The sequence below is a fragment of the Amblyomma mixtum genome, chromosome 4 (genome assembly GCF_055824585.1).
Source record: "Amblyomma mixtum isolate Tamu chromosome 4, ASM5582458v1, whole genome shotgun sequence".
In the NCBI taxonomy this organism is placed as follows: domain Eukaryota; kingdom Metazoa; phylum Arthropoda; class Arachnida; order Ixodida; family Ixodidae; genus Amblyomma; species Amblyomma mixtum.
In genome coordinates this window covers 106,085,158-106,110,150 of record NC_143015.1, presented here as the reverse complement: position 1 = coordinate 106,110,150, position 24,993 = coordinate 106,085,158, and the positions used below count along the sequence as shown (strand labels likewise).

Below are 24,993 nucleotides of genomic sequence, written 5' to 3'. Positions count from 1 at the left end.
GCCTTGAAAACGGGCGCTGCACCACCTCAACTCGACGCCACTCCCTGGCCTCTTGCCTACCGCGAGCCCGCTAGCGACTGCAGCGCCACCTCGCTTGTTTGCAAACATGGAGGAGGTCTATAGCCCACGGTCGAACAAGAGTCTACTACCCTATAAAAGCGCTCATTCTAAGCTAGTCAAACGTGGCATCATCATGTCTGCATGCCTCTCTGCCCTGCAGAAATACCCACACCATGTCATCCAGTTTTCACTGTCAAGTTGAGCGCCTTCTTTCCGCTGGCTATCCCCGTCATCTACTTCTTGGCACCTGCGAAAGCCTGCTTCAAAGGCTAAAATCTACACATGTAAAAGATAAAGGATGTTCGGATCCCAAGCCACCATTTGTCATGCCGTATTTTCATTGCATTTCCCATAACATCAAGAAGGTAGCAGAAAGGTATGGGATACACGTTGTTTTCTCGGCTCCCTGCAAGCTGAAAAAAGTGCGCCCTCTACTGGCTGGAACAAGAAAAGAACCCACCACTTGCAAGAAGAACCACCGGAACAAGTTTACAAAATGTGTTTCCGCAGTTGTTTATGAAATACCTTTGTCATGCGGTCGTTCCTATATAGGCCAGACTGGCCGTTGTTTTAATGAACGCGCTTTAGAGCACAGGCGATCCCTTAGCAGTGGCACCGGCAGCAATCTACCCTTGCACTGTAAGAGCTGCGACACTAAAAACTGTTCTCCTTACCTGGAAAAAACAAAGTTCCTCTCAAAGGCCAAAACAAAAACCGAAAGAGAAGTCATCGAGGCCTATTTCATTTCTAAAAGGGGTGATAAGTGTGTTAGCGCCCCTTCTTTATCTCTTTCATGTCAGGAAATCAAGTTCTTAGATGGACACATCCGAACTTTTCATGCGTCGTAATTCACACGTGGTCTTGTTTACCCTGTCATTGCCGTTCGCACGTTGCTTCTGCTTGTCTCCTAGTTTGCTGTGATTGCCTTTATAAGCACCCTGCTTTTACAAAATAAAGTCAGTTGGAAGTCCGCGCTTTGTGTGTGTGTATCCGTGCCTTTCTTTTGTCCCGTCGTCTTCGCGCAGTTTTGTTTCGCTCTATCGATGTGCTTCATGCGCCAGGGGTTGGGGTATGAGTTCGTTTGGAGCAAGCGTAACGTGACCGACTGGCTGCGGGTTAATTTCTTATCCGGGAGGGGGAACGCTCGTCTGCCTAGATAAAAGTGCTTAGTGAGCTCGTTGTAGGTGAATAATTGATCCCTGTACTCGATATGTGGAGTAGCGGGGGAAACCAGAGGGACGCGGCCGATGAGCCCTCGCTCCGCCTCGTGTGCGATCTCGTTAAGATTCCGCAGGCCACCCCCTAAGCTGCCCATGTGTGCCGGGAACCATACGATGGAGTGATCGGTGATGTTACTTCCGCTTAAGATTCGTAGCGTCGTCTTGTCTATTCCGCACTTGGCGAAAGCTCGAGTGGCTGCTCTGGAGTCGCTGTACACAGTTGTGAAGCTCGAGTCTTTGAGAGCTAGTGCTATCGCTGCTTGTTCAGCTACCTCTGGTTTATTCGTGAAAAGTGTGAGTGAGTTACGCGTTCGCCCGTGTCCGTCGACTACTGCTACCGAGTAGGCATGCTTTCCCGGTATGTACGCTGCATCCACGAAAGCTGTCTCTCCGGAATAATTTCGACCACCTGGGGATCTTTAACGTGCACTGACATCGCACAGCACACGGGCGCCTCTTGCGTTTCGCCTCCATCGAAACGCGGCCGCCGCGGTCGGGTTCGAACCCGGGTACTCCGACTCAGAAAAGCCTGCCTGGATTTCCGCAGAGAACAGCTGCTCGTTCTCCTGATGTCTACATTTCGGAGCTACGCTTTCAGGATTGCAGCGATAACATGTGTGCCATCGCACCTTACAGCTAACGCTGCGCTCTGGCGTGGAGCGCCAGTGTCGCTGTCAGGTGACTCACAGTCACGCTCTGTGCCGCAGATTACCGCCTCAACTTCCCGACTGCTAGTGTTTGCCAACTGCAACAGCGGAGGACCTTCTCTGGTTTTTTCGTTGCGCTGACTCAAAACCTCACTGTAGTTTTTCCGGTGCGGAACTTCTTCCTTATCTGCAAAAGCGCCATCTGTCTCAGGGTTATAATCGGCCTTTTCACGAATGGCGAAGTATCGGAAGAGGGCAGTTTTGGCTATTTCATAGTTGTCGACCTCCTCGTCGAACAGGTGCGCTAATACGCCGCCGACGTCACCAGGGAGGATAGCCACCAACATCACTGACCATTAAGCCTTGCTCCGTACAGATCCGCTCAAAATTTTCGAGGAAAGTTCTGAAGCTTTCACCTCTTCCTCATGTAATACCTATTCAATGGGGCCTTCAAGGTAGCAATAAGTAAATAAATAAATAAATAAGTCCTCAAACGATCTCGGGCCCTTCGCCATTTGAGAAACTGAACCTTATGCATGAGCTCGTGCTGCTCTCGTTCATGTTGTACCTCTACCTCAGCCAGTCTCTTACGACACAGTTCCTGCCAATCTCTTTCTTGCTCCTCGCGGAGCCTTCGGCTTTTGTGCTGCTGAAGCAGTCTTCTCGTCTCTTTCTCCTCACAGAGTTTTCCCCTTTCCTGCTCCTTTCGCTTCTCTTTCTCCTGATTAAACCTTCGCGTGTCTTGCTCCGCTTTTCGTTCCACAATCGTCTCTCACGTCTTGTCTGCCTCCTCGACTGTCACCTCCTCCGCCCTCATAACATCCAAAATCGCCTCTCTCGTTTTATTGGGGTCTACCTATATGCCCAGTTCTTCCAGAATTTCAAGCAGGTCCTCTACCGTGAACTTCGCCATCGCGGATCACACCTCGTGCCGCTAATCCCCGCTAAGACAAAAGGCTCAGCTTGAAGCGCACAAAAATCAGGATTGCCAAAATTTCATTTCCCAGAAATCCAAAATCCCACTACTAACATCTGCCCGTGCTAGTGTGGTCTGACGAAATGACTGGCAAACATCGGACACTCACCCTGCCGAGATATACGTGGCGCCGTCAGTCCCGGGGTCCGTTGGAGCCGGTGACTTGACTTGGACATCTCATCGAGCCATCCAGTTGTTGGGATGAAGCATCTATCTCATCGCTGGCAACCACTTGTTGGGATCGGGTAGCGTGGTCGGGCCGGAGGCGGGGTTACGAAGAGAAAACAAGGAAAATTTTACAGAGATTATTTACATGATTTACAAGTAAGAGCAACTGAGAGCGCCTCTCAGTGGAAGGGAGCTTCTTCGCCAACGGGAGCCTCTCGGTTTTTATATGGCATTGCTTCCTTGAAATCCCAGAGTGGAGGCCGGGCCTGCCGAGGAAGGCGTGTCCCGAATCATTCACCTCGGCAATCATCACGCACCACTCTCTCACCAGTGGGCGCACCCCCGTCATGTGATGAGTTTGGGGATGAGGGGTGTTGTATGTTTGGTATAGGACAGAACACCGAGATGGCTTTGCTTTTGTTTTGATGTTGTTTTTGTGGGTTTGTTACAGCGTATAGTACACGTACGCTGTTCCTACTGTAAATAGAATTTTGTATACATGCACTAACCTACTACTTCACTCTACATGTACCTTTGTTTTTGTAAGAAAGATTTGCTTTTGGTTTTAATTTGACGATCACCGCCGCTAGTGGGACCAGTGCCGCCTGTGTATAAAAACATGTCTATCCTTGAATAAAGAGAAGTTGATGTACTGGTTTCTCGGCAGGCGCGGCCGCTTCTCATTCATCGGCGTCACACGCCGCTACAACAAGGGGAATGCAGCGCGTTCCCACGATCTGCAGGTAGCCTCATGTGGGACGCGTTCCCCGGGTCTGCAGGTGGTTGCACTTGTTGTCATGGTTACATGCAAGGTCTCGCGAGGTAGGATGGGTAAAAAAACTTTATTTCTGACAAATTTAAAGTATTCTTGACCTTACGGGTCACTGGGCGCCGTGGTCGATCCTTGGTCCAAGATGCCGCACTTGACTGCTGCCATCGTGGCTCGGAGTACGGGAAATCGTCGCGCTTCCTCGTCCTCGCTGGCCAGCACGTGCTCCCACTGCGTCACACTCGGGTGGTTTATTCTAGGCTATAAGTCTGCCTTAGGGCAGGTCCATGTGACATGCTCTAGTGTAGGTTTACCCTGATACCACGGACATTCGTCTGCATATTGTGTAGGGAAAATCTCGTGTAGTTTATGCAGGTGTGGGTAGGTACTGGTTTGCAGTCTGTGCCAGTCTACCGCCTGCTCTTTGGTGAGCCTTTTGTGTGGGGCTGGGTAGCGTTTCCGCTGACCCCTGTAATGATCGAGTATATCTGAGTACGTGAGGGGTAACTGGGTCAAAGGTGCCTGTGGTGCAAAGTGCTGAGTCTGCTCGGTTGACGTATCCTCGAGCTAACTCGTCTGCTGCCACGTTGCCCCTCATCCCCTCATGTCCCGGAACCCGCACTATATTATGTTTAGTGTGTTTGTGTCTTCTCGTCATGTGTAGAATATAATTCGCGATGCTGTCGATCCTGCCTCTTGTGTAGTTTCTACATGCTTGTTTGTAGTCCGTCACTATGGTGAGCTTTTGTCCTGTTGCGTTGCCGTCCGATATTGCCAAAGCAATGGCGGCTGGTTCAGCTGTCCCTATGATTTGGTTGTTTATCTTTGCGCTGGTTGTTTCTTTCCCTCCTCCGTCTGTTACAACGGCGAATATTTTGCGTTGGTATCGGTACTTTGCTGCGTCCGTGATTGTCGCTGAATTCCCTGCTGCGTGATGGGACCCTGGCTTGTAGTCTTTCATGGTGTATATTGGGGTCCATGTGTCTGTGTATGGGTCTTACCCGGATGTTGTTTCTGTCTTCATTATTAATCTATTCCCTGCCGTTTTGTGTGCCCAGGAGTAGCCCCAATTTCTCCAGTAGTTGTCTTTCCATTCTGGTTTGAGTGAGTCTGTCTAGCTCCGCACTACGTCTCGCCTCTCGTAGTTCGTCGAAGCAGTTCGATACTTCCAGTGCGATTAGCTTTTCAGTTGGTGTTGACATTGGAAGTTTGAGCGTCGTTCTGTAAGCTTTGCGTAGTATGGTGTCGATTTGTAGAATCTCTTGCTTGTTTAGTTCGTGGTAGGGGAGGCTGTACGTTACCTTGCTCGTGACGAGGCTGTCTATGAGTCTTAGGGTGTCCTGTTCTCTCATCCCCTTCTTTTTACTGCTGACTCTTCGCACGATTCTGGTGACTTGATCTGTTGTATTTTTAAGGGAGGCGATGGTTTTCCCAAGCGCTCTGACTTCCGTTTTCTCAAGTATTGCCTCATTTCCGAGTTTCAGGGTTATTTGAGAGTCGTATTTCCGTTTACCTTTTTTTGATTCTTACGTATTCTGATTTTTCTGCTGAGCACGATAGTTTTCAAGCCCTGGCATATTGTTCGGTATGGTCGATCGCTCTTTGTAGCTGCACTTTGCGGCTAGGGAGCCTGTGGTTGTCCATATTATTATGTCATCTGCATACATTGCGTAGCTGATGTTTTCTATTTCGTCGAGTACTTTCGTAAGTCCTATCGTCGCTACGTTGAATAGTAGCGGTGATATTACTGAGCCTAGCAGGGTACCCTTGTTTGGCACCGTGAAGCTCTCAGATCTTGTGTTTCCGATGCCTATCGTTGCCGTTCGTTCCGTCAAGAAGGCTTTGACGTACCAGAAGGCTGTTTCCGCAGTTTATGTTATTGAGACCTTCCATGATGGCCGCATGTCCCACGTTATCGAAGGTTCCCTTTCTGTCGAGCGCTAGTACTATGTATTCTGCACTTCTTGGTATTTCAATGAGGACATCCTCCTTTAATTGTAGGAGTACGTCTTGCGTGGACAGTCCCCTTCTGGAGCCAAACATGGCATCAGGATAATATCCCTTGTCCTCCATGTAGTTTGTGATTCTTTCATTGACCACTCTCTCGTATATCTTCCCTAGGCAGGAGGTTAGGGAGATTGGTCTTAGGTTTTCAATTTGGAGTTTTTTGCCCTGCTTGGGTATCATAATTACCTCTGCATGCTTCCATTCCGCCGGCACGATTCCTTTTTCCGAAATTGCGTTTAGGTACTTGATAAGCTCGGCTATGGCCGTGTCTCACATGTTTCTAATGTTAGCGTTATTTATTTTGTCCTTTCCGGCTGCCGTATTCTTTTCTGCTTCCCCTATGGCTGCCCTTACTTCCTCCTCGGTGATTAGCCTATTCATCTCGGGGTTGTCTTCTCCTGTGTATTCTTGGTCTTGCTTTGGGTGCGTGGTTGTGCCGTAGCATTTCGCCCTCAGTGCCTGTGTTAGTTGGTCTTTCGTTCCGGGGAAGGTGTGGATTAGTCTTTTCATGGACTTGCCGCTTTCCGTTTTGGTTTTTGTCGGGTGTATCAAGGCTTTTAGTATATGCCAAGTTCGGGCCATGCCTAGTGTTCCTCTAAGTGTTTCCGTGAACTGTTGCCAGTTTTGCGTGGCGATGTTGTCTGCGAGCTCTGATTCCTTCTTGGTTAGTTCGGCGAGGTAGGGAAACTGCTCGCCGTCAGTTTCTCTGAAGACGGATGATATGAAGGGACTGACACCCATGTCCTCTCGAGAGAGTTAATTACGGCTGGCCTTGAGAATCTTTGCCATGCACTGTTCCCACAGGGGCTTGTTGTCGCCGCCGCCGCCGTGGTTACCCCAGTCGAGGGAATCCGCGTGTTAATCCATTCAGGCTGAAGGGGGGCATCCCAAGGGGGGCAAGATAGGATAAGTAGGTTTTTGTGTGTCTTTTGGCGGGATTAGGTATAAATGTCGTTTGTGGTAATAAATCTTCAGTTGAAAGTCAGCGCTCGTGTTGTTGTGCGTGTAAACGTCGTCGTCTTTTTCGCGCTGTTAAAAAATGGACCGAGAACTACAGCGCGGCGGTATTCTCAGCGTTGAAATGGAGCCCCGGATGGTCAGCACAGGTGACGGTCAGAGTGACCCGTTGCTGACGGTGTCCACGCTTTACCATCATCATCATCAGCCTGACTACACCCACTGCAGGGCCAAGGCCTCTCCCATGTCTCTCCAATTAACCCTGTCCTTTGCCAGTTGCGGCCACTGATATTCCCGCAAACTTCTTAATCTCATCCGCCCACCTAACTTTCTGCCGTCCCCTGCTACGTTTGCCTTCTCTTGGAATCCACTCCGTTATCCTCAAGGACCAGCGGTTATCTTCCCTTCGCATTACATCCCCTGCCCAAGCCCATTTCTTTCTCTTGATTTCAACTAGGATGTCATTAAACCGCGTTTGTTGTCTCACCCACCCCGCCCTCTTCCATTACACCTTACACGTTACACCTATCATTTTTCTTTCCATAGCTCGCTGCGTTAATCTTGGGCAGCGATGGCGTAGATGTAGAGCATCCGCCTGCGTGCAAGAGGACCGGGGTTCGAATCCCGGCGCCACGCAATTCTCCACCGCATTAAAAAAAAATTCGCGTGTCGATGGAATTTCATAACCAGGCCTGGAGTGCGGCCTGATTTCGGTGACCAGAACCGACAACGCACTCCCTCACCAGAACAGGATTTGGCCACCCTGGTGTAGTACTTGGCCGCAACCTTCTATGAACAAACCAATTAACCACGTTGTATGCGAGCTGCAAAAGATCGCCAGAATATGCCAGGCCTGGCAGGTTTCAAACATCCGGTATTCCATCGTAGAAATAGTGGAACGGGAAACCCAGCCCCGACTCGAGTAAGGTGCTTTCAAGGCATGCAACGTAGTACGTCGCATACAGCAGTGGAGAAAGTCAGCAGCCTTGTTTGAGGCCCCTGACTACATACACGGGCTCTGAGTTGGCGCTTCTAAAGCAGGCAAACAACTGTGTTGACAGTGTAGAGTCAGCGAAGCAAGTCGATACACACAGGCGAGATTCCCTTTTCCACTCCTTGCGCCATCTCCTGGCCTAAAAATTAAACTAAGACTTACGGAAGGCTTTAGTCAAATGCTTAGTTGAATCCCCCAAGGTGTAGTAGATTTGTACAATAAGCGAGTAATTACTCATATAAAGCGTGTAGCAGCGTGTGGTGGCCTGCCGACGTCATGGGACTTGTGACGTCTATTTTCCCGATTTTAGTTTCAAAATAGATCACTACGAGGACACCAATCGGCGCGCGAATTTAAAAAAAAAATACGGTTTTTAAAAATTCATAATAAATTGCCGGCTTAGTTCCGAAGACTCATACTTGGTGTAAATGCTTCTTAGCATCATTTCTAAGCATTGAAAACATTTACAAGCGACTTTTAAGCGGTAACCGCATGAGGCGATATTCCTTCGCGATGCGTCGCGCGATGACGACGCCGTCGCCCACCGCTGTCGCTGGCGCAAACCGCACGAAGCTACGGGACTCAGCGTCGGAGCGGCGCGTTTTCACTGTTGCTCGACTGCTGCCCCTTCAGCGTTCAGTCATTTTGCGTTAATTAACGCGTAGAACAACGTTCCTAAGGCTCCACACAAGATACAGCACAATAAAAACATTGAAAAAAATATATGTGGGCAATAATTTTATTTTTGTCTAATACGCAAAGTCACGTGACAGAAAAGCGCACGCATTTTTTCCTTCCTCCATGAGCGCGCGCTCTTTCAGTCTGCCGCCGGCCTCCCCAGCGTCTTTGTCCGCCATGGAACGCCGACCGAAACTCGCAATGTCTGTCTTTCTACTATCCCCTCCCCTCATTTCTTTTCACTCCTACACACTGCCCGCTATCCTTTATTTCCGCTGCCCCAGCTCAGGTGCTTCCAGCCGCGATAGCAGATGCCGGGGTGTAAAAAATTCTTTTACCTTCCATATTCAATGCAAGATAAAAAAACCACTACACAACAACCTGCCATGGTGAGGGCACGGCCGGTCTCGGCGCGCGCGCTCAGTAGCGAGCGCGTCGAGACCCGCCGTGGTGAGGAGCGTTGGTGAGGAGTACGTCGGCTGCTGCTCCGCTGAAAAAAAAAAGAAACGACTTTCAGGCGCAAAACGGCTCGGAAGTTGCGCACCCGCAAGACCTACCGTCATTGGCTAGTCTCGCGCGGCACTTCCGGGCGATGGGCGAAATTTTCTGCAAACCCAGAAACCGGGCGACGCGATGAGCGACAGTGGTTCGGCGGCCCTCAGCTCATCGCGCGATGCCATCGCGCGGCGTGTCGCCGCGAACTATCGCCTCATGCGGTTAGCGCTTTAATCCGTTGCATAGTCCCTTTAACACCTGTCAAGCATTTAAAGGTCCTTCTGGCTTCTATAGTGCCGTAATGGCTCTATTATGGGGCCATTACGGGGCCTGCGACGCAGATAAATCGAGATCTTTATTCCTTGTATGCAGAGTAGGGGACATTGTGAGTCCTGAACGCCCAATGAGATCGCCGAAACAGTAATATTAAGCAAAGCCGAAAGTTGGGCAAGTTGGATAACGTTCATGATGTAAAAATAGCGCACAAGGAGCACAAGGAACGGAAAGGAAACGACGCAGACAAGCGCTAACTCGCAACTGAGGTTTATTGCTGAGACGCGCAATATAAGGTAGCCACTTTAAAAACATAAAAACAAAAGCAACCACACGCAGTCCCTCCTCGAAAGACCAAGTCAGAGGGGGAAAAAATGGAATTGAAGCATCAGGCGCCACTCATCGCTGGGGAAGGATCAGTTAAAAAACCGTTATCAAATACCATCAGTGAGCCCTCTGTTAACTTGGCAGACTGTGAAATCGATTTCTTAGCCTCAGCGTTGCATTGACTTCCTTTTTTGACCAGAAGACTTTTGACCAGTACTGTACGTCATCTGCTATAGCAAATCATATGACTCGATCACATTTCACATGTCTGTGCAATCATTATGCGGCAAAGTACGCAGTCGATTATTTTTGGTCACGTCGAACCAAACACCGGCATTTTTCCTGGACGGTGCTGTAATTGCGCACACTAGCCCAAAATAAGCATTTGAGATAGAGAGGTTTGGGCGCCACTGCTGCTCGTTGCCGCAAATGGTGTTCAAATTGCGCGCGGGAAATACGCGACCTTTCCACACTCATCAAAGCGCACTCTCTACTTATCGTAGCAATGCAATATATCGACGGGAACCCACTGGTTATTGCAAAAAAAAAAAACGGCGTTTTTTCTGTGATCTTCATTCTCTTCTTTTCGTAATCATGTTAGACGGCGATAAACATGCTGGCTGTGCATTTTGCAGCACAAATCAACGAACCTGCAAGGGAACTACTTCACATGCAACAAGCAGTCCTTATGCAGCTGTTAAGTCTACTGAGATCTTTAACGCAATACTATCTGTCTATCAGCTCCAAAACAACAATTTTAACCAAAAAATAACAAAATATAGTGAACTAGGTTCATATAAGCTATAGGAAGCCTTTCGGAGCCGTGCAGTCGTGGCCGAGTGGTTAAGGCGATGGACTCGAAATCCATTGGGGTTTCCCCGCACAGGTTCGAATCCTGTCGGCTGCGCATTCTTTTTATTGTTTCATTTTTTGTTTAATACATTTTTTTATTTCTGTGCCAGCCCAGCCTCAACGTAGTGTGCACTAAGAAAAAAATCTCGACACTGGCTCTCACCGTGATCCTTATAACACAAACTGCAGCCACCTTGCCCCGAAGTTTGATCCGTACATTTTTCCTGCCGTGTTTCTCACGGGTGTTTTTGTGGCTAAGCGTGAGTTCAAACAACATGTGTTCAGACCACGGTGTAAGAATACCGTGGTTCAGACAAAGTAACCAACCGTTAAGTCCACAGAGCAACTTCGATCGCGCCTGCACGTTTCTTTTTTTTTTTTTCTTGCTTTCAGGCTACTGTCATCTGCCGCTGATGGTTCGAAACAAACAAGATTGGTGCTGCCAATTGAAAGTAAACAAGAAAACTGATCCATGCCTTTTGGTTTCGATGCCAGCGCCGCGGTCTCTAAACACCAGGGGCCATAAACATCCTTGTTTGCGGGCTGCGCTCCTGTCATGCTCGCGCGGCCTTTAAGCAGGATGTAAGCGCATGCGCAGAAGCGAAACGTATTCATTGGTGCGATGCAGAGGACGTAAACGTTCTCCGGAGGCGCAATGTGTGCGCATTGGTTGCTGCCTACACAGACGGCAGTCGTCCGCGCAGAATAGCAGTGCTTTTTTTAAACGAGCCTATTTAATTTAAACTCGTAGACAACAAGCAGTATCAATTACGTGCTCCAAATTAATGAAACGCATATTTTTCCCGCCCACGGAACAGCTTTTCTCACCGAGCACAGAGGCGTGGCTACAGCTTAAAACGCAAACACTTCGGTTCTTGCAGGCATTTATCCTGGAGTTTATTATTTATGATAACTACTAGAACAACTAACCACGCATCAATTCCTGTGACACATCGCGAAGCAGAGATCAAAACCGTCATCTGCTACAGCCATAGTGCATGGCCTCCGAGTTCACCCGCGCGCGCTCGTTTCTCAACGAGCCGGTTAAGCAATCTCGGAGGCCATGCATAGTCACAAGCATCTTCGCTCAAGACCGCACGGCGACGTCACTATCGTAACGCAACTAAGCGCAACTTTTGGTAGTGCTGCCATCTCTCTGCGAGAGCTCAAACCAAACGCCGCATGTCGAATGATTGTGTAAAGTGCTGCCGCCTCTGAGCGAGCGGAGAAACTAAACTGCGTGCGCTTTTCCGCGTTCGTCAGTTCCGCTTGTCCGTTTCGGCTTGCGCGCTTCCTCCTAGCAACAGGATGATAAACAACGAGCCTCAAAAAACAAATATCGCCTTTTGATGACGTCCGACGTTCTTGAAAAAGCGACGCCACATGGTCGACGCGAAGGTTGATACAACCGCAATGCGGAATGCGTGTTGTGTTTCTTAACTCAAACAGTAATGCCAAATACGCACATGCTCTGCTCGCGAGTTGATACATCGGTTTCGCTTAGATACACTGTATACAGGCGCCGCAGACGCATTGCGCAAGCCATCGAAAGCGGTCTGGGGGGTGTCGCAAGAGCTAGCGGGCGAGTTTTTCTTGGGCCGATCCCCAAGCGCTCGGCAGTGCCGGGGTTTATATGCGACGAGCAGACATGGTAATGGACTGCTCAGCGATGGACAGCGCAGGATATGTACACTGGGAACATAAACGCATGCACAAAAGCTGCGAAGTCGAGCGGCGCGCGGCGAAACAGTAAAGACGGAAAAAAAAGAGAACAGCGGCGCACGGGGGAATGTAAACATGACACAGAGACCCGCATTCGCTGGCGCCCCTCGACTATATCGATCTCGGAAACGCGCCGCGCATGTCGCAACAGCGCAGCGTCGCCTCCACCCGGCCGAACCGGTGTCGTGGCTACTCGATTTACCGCCCCCGTCGCTTTACAAGGAAGCATCGCGTTCGTAACGCGAACACAGACGCACACATACACACAATATTTGCCGATGCAAAACGCGTTCTTTCGCTCGGCTCCATTGGGGAAGAGGGAGGTAGCCCGGCGGCCGCTGGGATTCTGTCGTCTGCAGCAGCGTGCGCAGGCTAGACGAGAGGAGGAAGAACGAGAAAGAGAGAGCAGAAGCGGAAAGAACACACACGAGCATGCAAAAACAAAAAGAATACGCGACTGGTCACGTGACCGGGCGCGACGCATGCTGGGAGTCTGGTTGAGTGGTCGCCATTTTGGAGCGCGGTGTGTACGGTAATGTCGACGCATCAGAGGGCTTCGGATAACGATGCCTGGGCCCTTCTGGCCCTCAGATCGGTGCCTTCGAGTCCGTCCCGGCTCCAATGGAACCCGGAACCGAAGGGAGCGGCCATCGCGCGGCTCGAGGGCCGCGAGTTCGAGTACATGATCCGACAGAACCGCATCTCCATCGGTCGCAACAGCAGTCGCGGCGAGGTGGATGTAAATATGGGCCATTCGAGCTTCATCTCGCGCAGGCATCTCGAGATCTTCTACGAGTGCGCGCACTTCTTCATGGTGTGCAACGGCAAGAACGGCGTTTTCGTCGACGGCGTCTTCCAGCGCAAGGGAGCCGCTCCGCTGCAGCTGCCCAAGACGTGAGTAGTAGCCGAGTGCGGAACCGGCGGCTGCTGCTGCTGCCGAGAAACCATGTGTGCCATTAGGCCTGACAACACATGGTCGGGCTTGTTGCTATGCGTGCTCGCGTCGCTCGGGCTACCCCGCTGGCCCCGGGGCGGGCACCCGACGCCTCTGGAAGACCTCCTGCGAACCCGAGCCCGTCGTCGGAACCGGTGCCGCGAACCGGCGCTGGATCGGGGCCTCGATCGGCAATTTGTTTACACTTGTCCGGGTTGTGCGGTGGCTGTGGGGGAGGAGGGGGAGGTGGTGGCTTGTTTACCCTGCCCCATGGCTGACTGACATTGAAAACGAGTTTAGGCTGCGGCACGCGCCGTCTGCGTGCACGTCCCCGCTTTTTTGCACGTTCCTCTTCGGAAGATGCGTGCGACCTCCGGTTGTCCTCCCCGGTCGCGTCTCGAGTCCGGGTCGCCGGTCGGGCCCACCTTTTCATTCATTCGCGGCGCGAGCGAGGGGGTGACTTCGCGCAGTGTGTCGCGGTGCAAGAGGTGGGAGGGGGGGTCGCTCCGCCGCCGGTTCCGCTCTTTCGCTGCGAGTTCTTGCACCCCCCCCCCCCCCCCCCGTTTATTATTATTTTTTTTTGCGCAGCATCGGTCGGGTTTGCGTAGCAGAATCATCTCTCCTCCCCTGCTCCCTTCCCCCCAGACAAGACACGGGCGTACGCCGCGTCAACACCGTCGGGCTAGGTGGGATGGGTGAGGAGGATGCTTTTTTTTTTCATACCTCTCGCCCTCTGTGTTTTCGCTGGTTTTTCTTGTCTCGCTGTTGTTTACTTTTGCGGGCTCGCCCTGTCTGCTGTTGTTGCTGTTGCTGCCTTGGGGCGGCACGTGTTCTGTGCTGGAGGGATCGGCATGCCTTTACGCGGTGCGGTATTTTTTTTTTTTTTCCATCATCCGCTGGCTTCGCGACTTTTGCGGGGATCGTCGTCGAACGTTGTCCGGCGATTGATTTGCCGCCCCGCGCAGCCAACTCTTTGCTAAAAAGCCCCGGCGGCCTTCGCAGCAGAACTCTAGCTCGTCGTCGACCTTTGAGAGTTTCTTTTTTTATTTCGTCAGAAGGCAGTGAGCGTTATTTAACTCCGTTTTTCTCTTTTTTTTTTTTAATGCGAAGTTCCTCATTTGTCGTTGTATACATAACTAAATGGCGTTCTCTAGCCAGTTGCTACCGTTCGCTTTTTTTTTTTTCCTCCTCGACGTGGCGCTGATTCATCTTGTTTTTCCGGTTCGCCCGCAAAGAAGCCATGACTCGGTCGAGACGGGTCGCCAGAGAAACAAACAAAAAACAGCCCCACCAGCCTCGGGTCTGGTAGTATCGTCACGATAACTGCCGTTTCCCCGACCCAGCGTTTTCTTTTTTTTCTCGCCCGCTATCGGGACTTTTATAGACACTGCTCTCTGCAACGCAAGCCTGTATCTACCTATCTTCCGCTTGTTTCTGAGGTCTCGTCGCCGTTGCACGGTGCTTGAAAACGAAAACAAGGTTGATGGACGTCGACCGAAAGCGTCGGGACAGAGCACCGGGAAAAGTACGAAACTGACCGCCGCGGCGGTTTCGGCCTCGAGTCGGAGACGTCGTCTGCACGAAGAATGTTTATCGTCTGCTCTCTGTCAGCGTGAGATAACTTGTGACGTGTTTCCGGGCAGCTGTCTATTAGCGATGTGTTTTCGACCATTACAAAACGTCAGCTGTGCTACTATTTGTTCTGTTAGTGTGCGGCCAGTAGAGCTAAAGTGCTTACTACTGTGCTCTCGGGCTTCGAACTCTCGGTGAAGATTTTATAGAGCACACGCATTGTGGCAAAGCCAGCCAGTTCTACATGGCAAAAAAAGTTTTACCTGCAGGATCGCTTTTCCCTTCTAATGGGCACGTTGTTGTTGGTCCGATTCCGAAATCTATTTCATTTGAATTCTTGGTGAAGATTTTATAGAGCACACGCATTGTGGCAAAGCCGGCCAGTTCTACATGGCAAAAAAAAGTTTGACCCGCAGGATCGCTTGTTTCTTCTAATGGGCACGTTGTTGTTGGTCCGATTCCGAAATCTATTTCATTTGAATTCTTGGTGAAGATTTTATAGAGCACACGCATTGTGGCAAAGCCGGCCAGTTCTACATGGCAAAAAAAAGTTTGACCCGCAGGATCGCTTGTTTCTTCTAATGGGCACGTTGTTGTTGGTCCGATTCCGAAATCTATTTCATTTGAATTCTTGGTGAAGATTTTATAGAGCACACGCATTGTGGCAAAGCCAGCCAGTTCTACATGGCAAAAAAAAGTTTGACCCGCAGGATCGCTTGTTTCTTCTAATGGGCACGTTGTTGTTGGTCCGATTCCGAAACCTATTTCGTTTGAACTCTCGATGAAGATTTTATGAGCACACACATTGTGGCAAAGCCGGCCAGTTCTACATGGCAAAAAAAGTTTGACCCGCAGGATCGCTTGTCCCTTCTAATAGGCACATCGTTGTTGGTCCGATTCCGAAACCTATTTCGTTTGAACTCTCGGTGAAGATTTTATGAGCACACACATTGTGGCAAAGCCAGCCAGTTCTACATGGCAAAAAAAAAGTTTGGCCTGCAGGGTCGCTTCTCTCTTCTAATAGTCGTGTTGTTGTTGGTCCGATTCCAACCATGTCTGGTTGGAGGTGAAATGTTTGTATGCCTTTGTACGGAGATTCTGGTGCACAGTTAAGAACCGCAGTGCATTTAAACAGGTCCAGAGCCTTACACAGTGGAGGTCATCATAGCGATCATGTAAGCTTTGTAGTGCATATTGTTGGGACTTTGGCATCCCACCGCTGTTGCCACTGTTGAGACTGGTGGTCCGAGCCAGGAAACGGTCGAGGCGACGGTGAGTAAAAGGACGTTTATGTACAGTATGTACAAGGGCTTTTACATGATACAAGGGCCAAGAGCACCACGGGCTAGCACAAAGAAGAAGAGCGGCCCCGGCGGCGAGCGTAGCTCCGGCGTGATGGCTCTTCTGCTGCCCGTCTGCTGCTCGGGTTCAGCGCGGCTCCGTTTTTATAGCCGCTGGTAACGGTTACGGCAGCCAGCCGTTCAAATCCTCCAATCACTGGCCACCGTTCAAATTAGACCAATGGTCGAGAGCCGGCCAGCGTCGGAGGAGTTCGCACCGACGGAGAGGAGGGGAGGAGGAAGGGTCCGTGTCGGCGCCGCGGTGGCGGGATGAGTCACGCTGCATGTCGCGACTTGTCCGAGAAAGTCTGGGCCTGCTTTGAGCGCCGGCGGGCGCGCAGCGCTGGTTTAGACAGGCCCGCCAGCGAAATGCGGGCGCCGGCACGACAATATACACATTATCAACAACACATACCTCATTCAAAAGCGAATACTTCCGGTGTTGGACACCACAAGCAAGTACCCAGCAATTTTAGTTTTATATTGTAGACTGTAATGTGGCCTTTTATTTTTTAACTCAGTGAGTGGCATTGTGCACTCAGATTTCACTGGTACAAAGTGAAACTGCAAATCCTTGACTGCTTCATCCAGATATTCGGTATAATCCCCTAGTAGCAGCTGTTGGAAGTCCTTATTCTCTGATTATTCAGTTCATTTGATCCATTTTGTTTCATCACTGTAAGATGAACATGGATGAAAGTTCTTTGTTTCGTCCTGAATCGCTTGCGTTCACAACTGCAGTTCATATCAAGCTCGACTGAGTGTCCGGAATAACATATTCATACTGTAACATTCTCCACTAAAACCAAGTCAGCCATCGGAGCGATGCTGTGGAATTCCCACAACAGTTGTACAGTGTCTTGCGAAAGCCTGGTTAATCGTAACTTCGCTGCGCATGTGGGCGTGTTTATATGCAACTTTTCTGTGCTCAGTTCATGCTGCATGCAGTGCTGATTTCATTTTCCTTGCAGTGTTGCAATTCATCGCTGCGGTTGCATCATGAGCAACGCGGCACTGTTTTAGATGTGTCAGACTTATGTTATCGATGCTGTTAGCCCATTCCCTATGCAATATGCCCAAAATCTTGATTGCTGTTTGCATGGCATAAGTTTGTTGATCTTCTCCACAAAGCTGTCGTAATTGGCTGGCATTTTTCTTATCCCTGGTGTTTGAGAGAATGTGAAATGTGCCGTAGCGACTGAGTATTGGACACGTCCAGTGGCTGGAATGCTGCGTCAATTGCTCCAGTCCATGCATTTTAACTTGAGCCTGTTACATGCTGTTAAAGTTGGGGTGCTTTTAGTGAAAATTTGTCTTTGTTGTGCCTAACCATAACTGCGACAGTCCACTTAGATTTCATACACCTTCTCACTAGCTTCTCACAAAGCATAAGAAAAGCTGCTTGATGCTGACATTTCGCCTGCTACAACGCGTGCTCTGAAACAATCGTGGCTCTTCCCGCCACTGCATATCAAAGGAGGACTACTCATGGGGAGCCCTTGTTAGAGTTGCTCCATCTATATTCTTGGCTTGAAATGGTTCTTTTAAGCCATGTCTCTTCCCAGTTCTGTGCACACCTTTGCCAGCCCACTGCTTCCACTTCCCTGTTTGTTTCGCAAAAGTGCCCAACTAGTTTTGTGCAAGTTCATGGTCAGTACGCGTTCATTACACAGCAGGTACATAAAGACACTGGTGGCCATGTATATATATGCCAGGATGGTTGGGTAACGGGCGTCTTCAATGCGGACGGTTCTTTATTAATGGAAGGCGGATATCTGCACATGGCTCGTGAGATTGTGCATTCAACCTGAGCCCCACAGGCAGCCGCACAATACAGGTTCGTGAATCTCGCATGTGTAATAGATGATTTCGCAGAAGCGAAAGTGATTTTAACTGTGCGAGCTTCGGTTGGACTGCATCGCTGCACCACATTCCGGGAGTAAACGCTGTCGGGATGGGTGACAATGTGACAGTTTGCCGATGTGCATGTGGTGGTACCGCTTCGTGGAAGCGCTCAAACACGTCGAAGGAGTAGGGGTTATGCAGCAGTATGTGGTATAGACTGCTGTCACTCCGGACAGCGCACTGTGGTAATGCTTTTGGGGACGCTAGAAAGGACTGCTAGCAGCTGTTAAGTTGATGAGGACCAGCTGGCTGTTAATTTTGCAATAGTGCCGTAGCGAGCAGCTGTCAAGTCCTGCACTCGCTTGTTACTTGGGAACTGGCTGCAGCAGGGTGCCAGCGCCAAGCTGTGGTTGAAACGCCGCAGCGGACACCAGGCACTTGTGGTGCCGGAGTATTAATTCGAAAACTTTTCAGGTCCCATTCAGCGGATAATTCGGCATCATAGTTGGCGTCGGCGTGTCAGAACATCTGGATTGGGCGAGAGGGTCGGGATGTCACAAGCACAGGAACTCGCGCGGGTAATTCAGAAGCCTCGCAACAATCACACAGTACAGCAGTTACGACGGGACTATAGACGGATACAAATTAAGAAGGCAGCGGCTTTTCCCCGTCAAAGGATCCCGTTCCAGCCAATGGCGTCGGCCGATTCTCATCACCCTGCTAGGGCAGAGTTGTGACGTCATTCCACCACCATTACGTAGTGGCTCTGAAGACAGAAATGCAATTGCACTGAAAGGAAGATTGGTCAAGCCGGCAGTCGAACCGCTGCCCCTTCGGTGGTTAGCCAGGTCCACTACCCCTCAACCGTAGAGGAACGTGCATGAGACATGGTTAAAGGAAGACCCTCTCTATCTTGTGGTAAGTTTTTTAAAATAAATAAAAATGAAGTGAACAGTGTCGGTGTCTGATTTGCAAAAAGGACCCCAGCCACTAAAGGCGTCCATAACGCTACTGCATCATACCCTTCGGGCAGAGCTTAAGTAAGAGTCCGCCGCGGTGGCTCAGTGGTTGTGGTGCTCGGCTGCTGACCCGAAAGACGCGGGTGCGATCCCGGGCGCAGCAGTCGAATTTCGGTGGAAGCGAAACTCTAGAGGCCCGTGTACTGTGCGATGTCAGTGCACGTTAAAGGACCCCAGGTGGTTGAAATTTCCAAAGCCCTTCATTACGGCGTCCCTCATAGCCTGAGTCACTTTGGAACGTTAACCCCCCATAAACCATTAAAAGAAAAAGCAGAGCTTAAGTGACCCCCTAATTTTTATTTGAAACTAATAGACCAGTTGCTGAGGGCAGCCAGATAAAATTGATATAAGTGCCTCACAGTTTCTTAAAACTGGTCTGCTGTGGTTTTTCCAGTGAGGAAAGGAAGATTGTTTCCACTCATTTCTGTTAGGAAGCCATTTGTTTTTGGACTTTTTTTTTATTATTTTCCATAGTCCATGGCCAGCAGTATATACCCCCAGAATGCAATAAAAAGCCACCAAACCACTGCAACATGTCAGGAAATCCTAACTGGGAAAAGCAGAAAAAAGTTGCCTTGTTGAGGACGACACATCTGCAGTAATGAAAAAGCATTCATAACAGTTGAACTAGGAGCATGGACCTGCTTTCCATGCAGTGTCACTTTGTCATATTGGGAGCTTTCTTAAAGCTCTTTTTGTTTTTAAAACAAAAAATTTGAATGGACACCTCTATTTTTAGAGAACTCTAGTGTGGCCCCAGTGGGATTGTGTTTCCATTAACTTGTTTTGAGCGAATTAACACCTTGAAAGGCCTAAAAGTGCCAATAGCATTACTACTTCTGACAAGAATGAGTCAAAAGAAGTGTAGTTGAGACCCTGGAAGCAGCTTTATCTTACGATATGGATACATGAGGACCTGACATAAATTACACTGTTTAGACTAGAAATTTTCTTGGTGCACTCTGGAAATATTTCTTGCAAAAATCGGAAAAATCCGAATAATTTACCTCTCTTGAATAACATTTCGTGAATGCAGGGAGTAAGAGGCCAGATAAACCATTATTTCATATCTGAAAAAATTAAGTCAATATGCAAAAGTAGTCTGGCCAACAATATCTGCATTGCCCAAGTCACAAAGCACAATATGACCACAGTTAGCAATAGTACATGTGTAATTGCATCTTTTCAAGAACTATTTTTGTCGAGTGGTCATGCACTGTCCAAGAGCAATGGGTTTTCCACTTACCCACACTACTCCAGTGAAGCGATGGTCCTGCTTCACCCCCAGACCAGGACGACCCGGAACATAAATTTAAAGCAGTGGTGATAGTCTCATAACTCTCTATTGTAATGACATGGAACCTCTCAGTTTCCCCATCTGTAGCTTTCCGAGTGTAATACCACTCCTTCAAGTGCGACATGCTTTGACAGTCTCAAAGGCTGTCAATCCAACTGCCAATCGAAAATGTTATTGCAACGCAGCTGTTTTTGTGGGCAGGAATTAAGCAGCATAGATGCTGTTATTGCAAGCATGTGTGTAAGGTCTTGTGTGTCAGGCTTGACGGATGCACATCTATCAACCGGCGGTATCATTGCACATCCATTAATGAAGGGACAGATTACGTAGCACAGCTTGCGGCATGAAAGGTTACTTTGTTGGCTGTCTAAGAGGCAGTTGTTGTGGCCCAAGTCAGGGCGTGACATTGTTTGTATACTTTCTCGCGTTTATGCATTTCTAAACTGAATAGAATCTCATAGCAAGCATCCGTGCATCGTTATTAGGCTGGCAGTAAGTTTCTTCTTCACTTCCTATAAGTAGCGTGTCGAATTTGACTTTGCTGGTAACATGTGGAGGGCTGTGTTGAGCATGTAGGATTGTGCTACTTATGGAACTTGAGATACTGTTCTTGTGTTCTAGTGTATGTTTCACCAGTTAACTGGCGAGTTCATTGGAACATACTATTGCATTCGTCACTTTTCTGAAGGAGGAGGTTTTGGTTGTGTTACCTTATTATGGGTGCATTATTCGATGGGGCTGTGTTCAGCTCCTCCTTTGCGAAGGACGATCGTAAGCCCAAGTATCATACAGGAGCTACCTGCATTGCACGAATTTCCCTGTGCAGCAACTTTATGTCGTGCACTTCCTAGCAGAATGCATGCTGGCATGAGTCTCAATGCATGTGATAATCTTCAGTCTGGTCACCAGACATGATTTGATTTGATTAAAGGTCATTTCTGAGCACATCGCTCTGGCCTCCAAGTTGTGAGATCAGAGACTCTTACTACTGCAGCTCATTGCTGATTGTAGCATTCTTGATAAAAACAGCTCAGGAACAGGGACACAAGAAAAGAAAACGACGGGACAGGCGCTGACTAGCAACTGAAGGTTTATTGCACGGAACACAAAAAATGTACTCTACAAACAACCAGGAGCACGCATGATGGACGCCAACAACACTGATAAGATGTCACAGTCAGCCATGCTGTTCAAGAAACAATATCTCACAGTCATGAACAAGGAGGGATGGGGTGCCTACGCATGTGTCGCGGCTTTTCTGAATATGAAATGCTTCACTAATTTCCCTAGTTAATCTATCTTTGTGATTGTACAAGACCTTTGTGTCTTTAAAAAGTGGAATACATAGTTGGGCAGCAGGCACGGAGGTGTTACTACCACATTCTTTGTAGTGCAAGGCTAGGTTCGAGGAAGGGGCCCCTTTCAAAGAGGTGTGTTCACGCAGGCGGGAATTTAGGCATCTTCCCGTCTGGCCTATATAGTTCTTGCCGCACGTGAAGGGAACCCTGTACACCACACCCTTGGCACAAGGGACGAACTTTAAATCATGATTTACTTCTCACTCTTTTTTTGTTTTTCTTTCTTGTCTTGATCTCCGATAGGGTTTACTAATTCCCTGCGGCTTGCCATTTGCACTGTAGCGGCAATGGCTGAGATGTCTGGCAAGTCTCAAGGCTGTATTTATTTTATCACATCTGTCTCTTGCCGGGCTTGTCATGGTGCCCAAATTGTGGTCACGCATTGTGTTGGGGCTGTTACATCAGGCTTCAGCAGATTAGTAGTGGGGCAGTTTCCTGTAAATTGGGCGGCTCCCACCACCTAGCCTTGCCTTGGAATATATTTTGTACTTAAACTAGAGACAAGGGACACTCCTCCTCGTTTTTAGTGAGAGCCATTCCATTACTGCCTTCAGAGTGTAGTTGAAATTTCACTCTTGCCTTGATTTAAGCCACCAGTCAGATAACCTCCACTTGCTTATTTCTACCTGTTTTTTGACCGGAATAAATCAGCCCCGTTTCTTTGAACTGCAGTGTGCAGTCCTATGCAGACAAGTATCAAGGGTTCATCCCTTGCCTTCCCGGATGCGAGAGCAGCGCCTCTTGCGGCCGTCCGCATTTTCAGCCGCAGCGCCGGCCGTTGATTAGGCCTAGCTCTTCCGGAACCCTTAGCGGGCTTTCTCACGCTTGGTGCGACACTGTGCGTCGTCGTTCTCACTGTTGGTGGCGACGGGGATTAATGTACGCGCTCTGCGAGCTGTGCACAACGGTAGGAGAACGGCCAGTGGGGGGCGGCGGGGGGTGACTTGCGGAAACCGATTAGGCCGCGCGTGTTGTGTCGCTGTTCCTTTCGCTGGCGTTTATATACACGCGAAGAGGCGGAAGTCGGTGGGCGTCGTTTTTATAGGCTCGAAGTCCGTCCGTGCGGGTGCGTGTGTGTCGCAAGCCGCCGGCGTACGGCTGCTGCGCAAGCAATATCCGCTCGCGTGTGCGTGTCGGACAGCTTTTGGCGACGGTGGCGACACCTTCCGTCGACGGCGCCGTCTGCGCGCAGTCCGCCGTTCTGTCGTTAATTACGCGCAGCACTGCCGGACCCATGGCCGCTACGTTTCGACGAATGAGGGTTCGGTAAAGCACACTTCGGCTACACGCCCATGCGTGGCTTTCTTTTTTTATATATGATGCTGAAGTGCGTTATAGGGTCTGCGCGCCAGACTCGCCGACTTTTGCGTCCGGAGCTGCGCCTACATGACGAAAAAGACTGCCCATGTCTTTTAAGGGCGTACATTGCATTACACGGTCTCGTGTTGTAACTGACTCGACGTACCGTCTTTGTCAAAAATAACCAGGCTGCATGGTTTGTTTCTAGCTTGTACAGTGGAGCCCTTGTAACTTTCCTAAATTCCCGAAACGTCATTTTTGTTTTTGTTTGTTTGACCATGGTCAGTGACCAGTGAATCTCATCAAGCCATGATTCCTGGCCAGACGGTATGCCGTCAAGCCCTTGACTACACAACTTTCCTAAATATCAAAAGGCGTTGGAAAGTAAGAAGACGCCCAGTCCTTACCTTTAACGACCATTTCAGCTTCAGGGAAGCTGTAAGGGCTCCACTGTAGGAGCTTGAAGCAAACCATGCAGCCTGGTTACTTTTGACAAAGACTGTACGTGTTAAACATGCCCAGGCAGGAATATGTAGGTTATTCATGTTATGCTCGTTAACTGGGATAGAGAGAAAGCTTAAGGAACGCAGTGATTAGTAGACAGAGAAGGTGCCCTTATAACATTGCACACGCAGGCATGGACACTGTTTCCTCCTTCACAGTCAATCACTATGTGAAAGACCGCACGACATACATATAGAACCCTGCTTTAACCAAGACGTCTGCGTAGCGTAGCGGTAGAGTGACTCGCCACCCGATTGTCAGGGGTTTCCGATGCGCCGCTGGTGTAGCTGGCGCCATCTGTGGGAGCCTCTTGTAGGCACTGTACCCAAGTTTTCGGCCACGCCGACACCGGCCTTTACACTTTCGCGTAAAATGCTGTGCGCCCAATCGGTGCTTGTGATGCGCTGCAGCCAGCTATGTCGCTTGTGTGTCTGCTTGTATTTTCTCTTTTTTTTTTTTGCTGGCGTTGTGCGCGCGCTTAAGAGGACTTATCGCAGACTTGCTTGTGGAATGTCCGGTGGGATTAACCAATCGCGCTGTTTTCTTGCCTCTCGAACTCTGTGGAGTTCCGTGCAGCACTATAAAGGCTTACGGAGTCTGTCGCTGCTGGGGCCTGAGGTTAGACCGACCATCCTAAAGGGCCCACTATAGACGCGAGATGTTAGTGGCTATTTATTGGTGATAAGAAAATAGAAATTGAAGGAACAGATGTTGCCGGCCGCGGCATCTGCCATCGAAGCCCGAAGCACCTGAGCTGCGGCTAGCGGGAATAAAATGGCACAGAGAGGACAGGGAGACGGAAAAAAATGGGGGAGCGACAGAAGAAAGGATTGGGGTAGGGCGGCAATATACACTGTACAAATACAGGGTGTTGCATGCGTCGTTTTTTTTTTATCATACGGGTGAATGCGAACCGCGTTCGAAAAACCTTGTACCACCTTGACTCGCCCGTTCCCACACAACTGTTCCTTCAGAAGAACCGGTTGTGTAAACATCCTGTGAGTAGAATTACAGATAAGTGGTAAAAGAATCCATCGGGCTGTGGGCGTGGAGGGGGGGTCTGGGTTCTATAGTTTCGGTTTCCGCGTCTCGGTTTCAGTGTATCGAACGTATCGCGTCCGCGCGGAGGTTAGCGTCACAGCATGCTGGCATTCTGCCCGCCCAGGTATTTTGACTTAGAAGTTGTTGCTACACTGTATAGCAAGAGCCGGAAGCTTCACTCGCTCTCTCTCTCATCGATGCAGGCGTCGATCTAAAGGTTACACCTGCTGTAACAGCAGACGCTGAATAGACGTGTAATAGCAGCCTTACATCATCCCGGCCCTGCGTTAGTTACTGAGCTAGCTAAGTGTTTACGTCGCTTCGACTGTGGCTCGCGAAAAAGAAAAAAAAAATGCGAGGGCACTTTGGCAACTAAAGTGCTGAGAGGCGAAAGCAGAGGACACTATGCCGTGACGACTTCCGATGGATGTGACGTCACACCGTCCCTGTAGCTGTACCGATACCCAAATTATACATCTTTCAGGGATCTTAAGTGTTAATTACGCTTAATTACGCGTTTTTCCATCTAATTTGACACAAATCCGGCGTTTTTACGACCATTCTGTGGCAACTTTCACTGTCCCGTGACGACTTCCGGTGGATGTGACGTCACACCGTTCCCGTGGATATAACGACGTC

At 49.5% G+C, this 24,993-nt stretch overlaps 1 protein-coding gene and 1 non-coding gene across 2 annotated transcripts in view; both read left to right on the top strand.

Annotated features, from left to right (window-relative positions):
* The first annotated feature begins 10,396 nt into the window (after positions 1-10,396).
* TRNAS-CGA (transfer RNA serine (anticodon CGA)) lies at positions 10,397-10,478 on the top strand. Its single transcript has one exon. It is a non-coding gene; the product is annotated as a tRNA-Ser (tRNA).
* A 2,150-nt stretch (positions 10,479-12,628) lies between these two features.
* The window catches only part of FoxK (forkhead box K), a 73,919-nt gene continuing 61,554 nt past the window's right edge, over positions 12,629-24,993 (top strand). Inside the window, exon 1 of the mRNA XM_089587384.1 lies at positions 12,629-13,039. Coding sequence (XP_089443510.1) covers positions 12,681-13,039 — 359 coding nt within the window. The 5' untranslated portion in view covers positions 12,629-12,680. The remainder of the gene's footprint in view (positions 13,040-24,993) is intronic.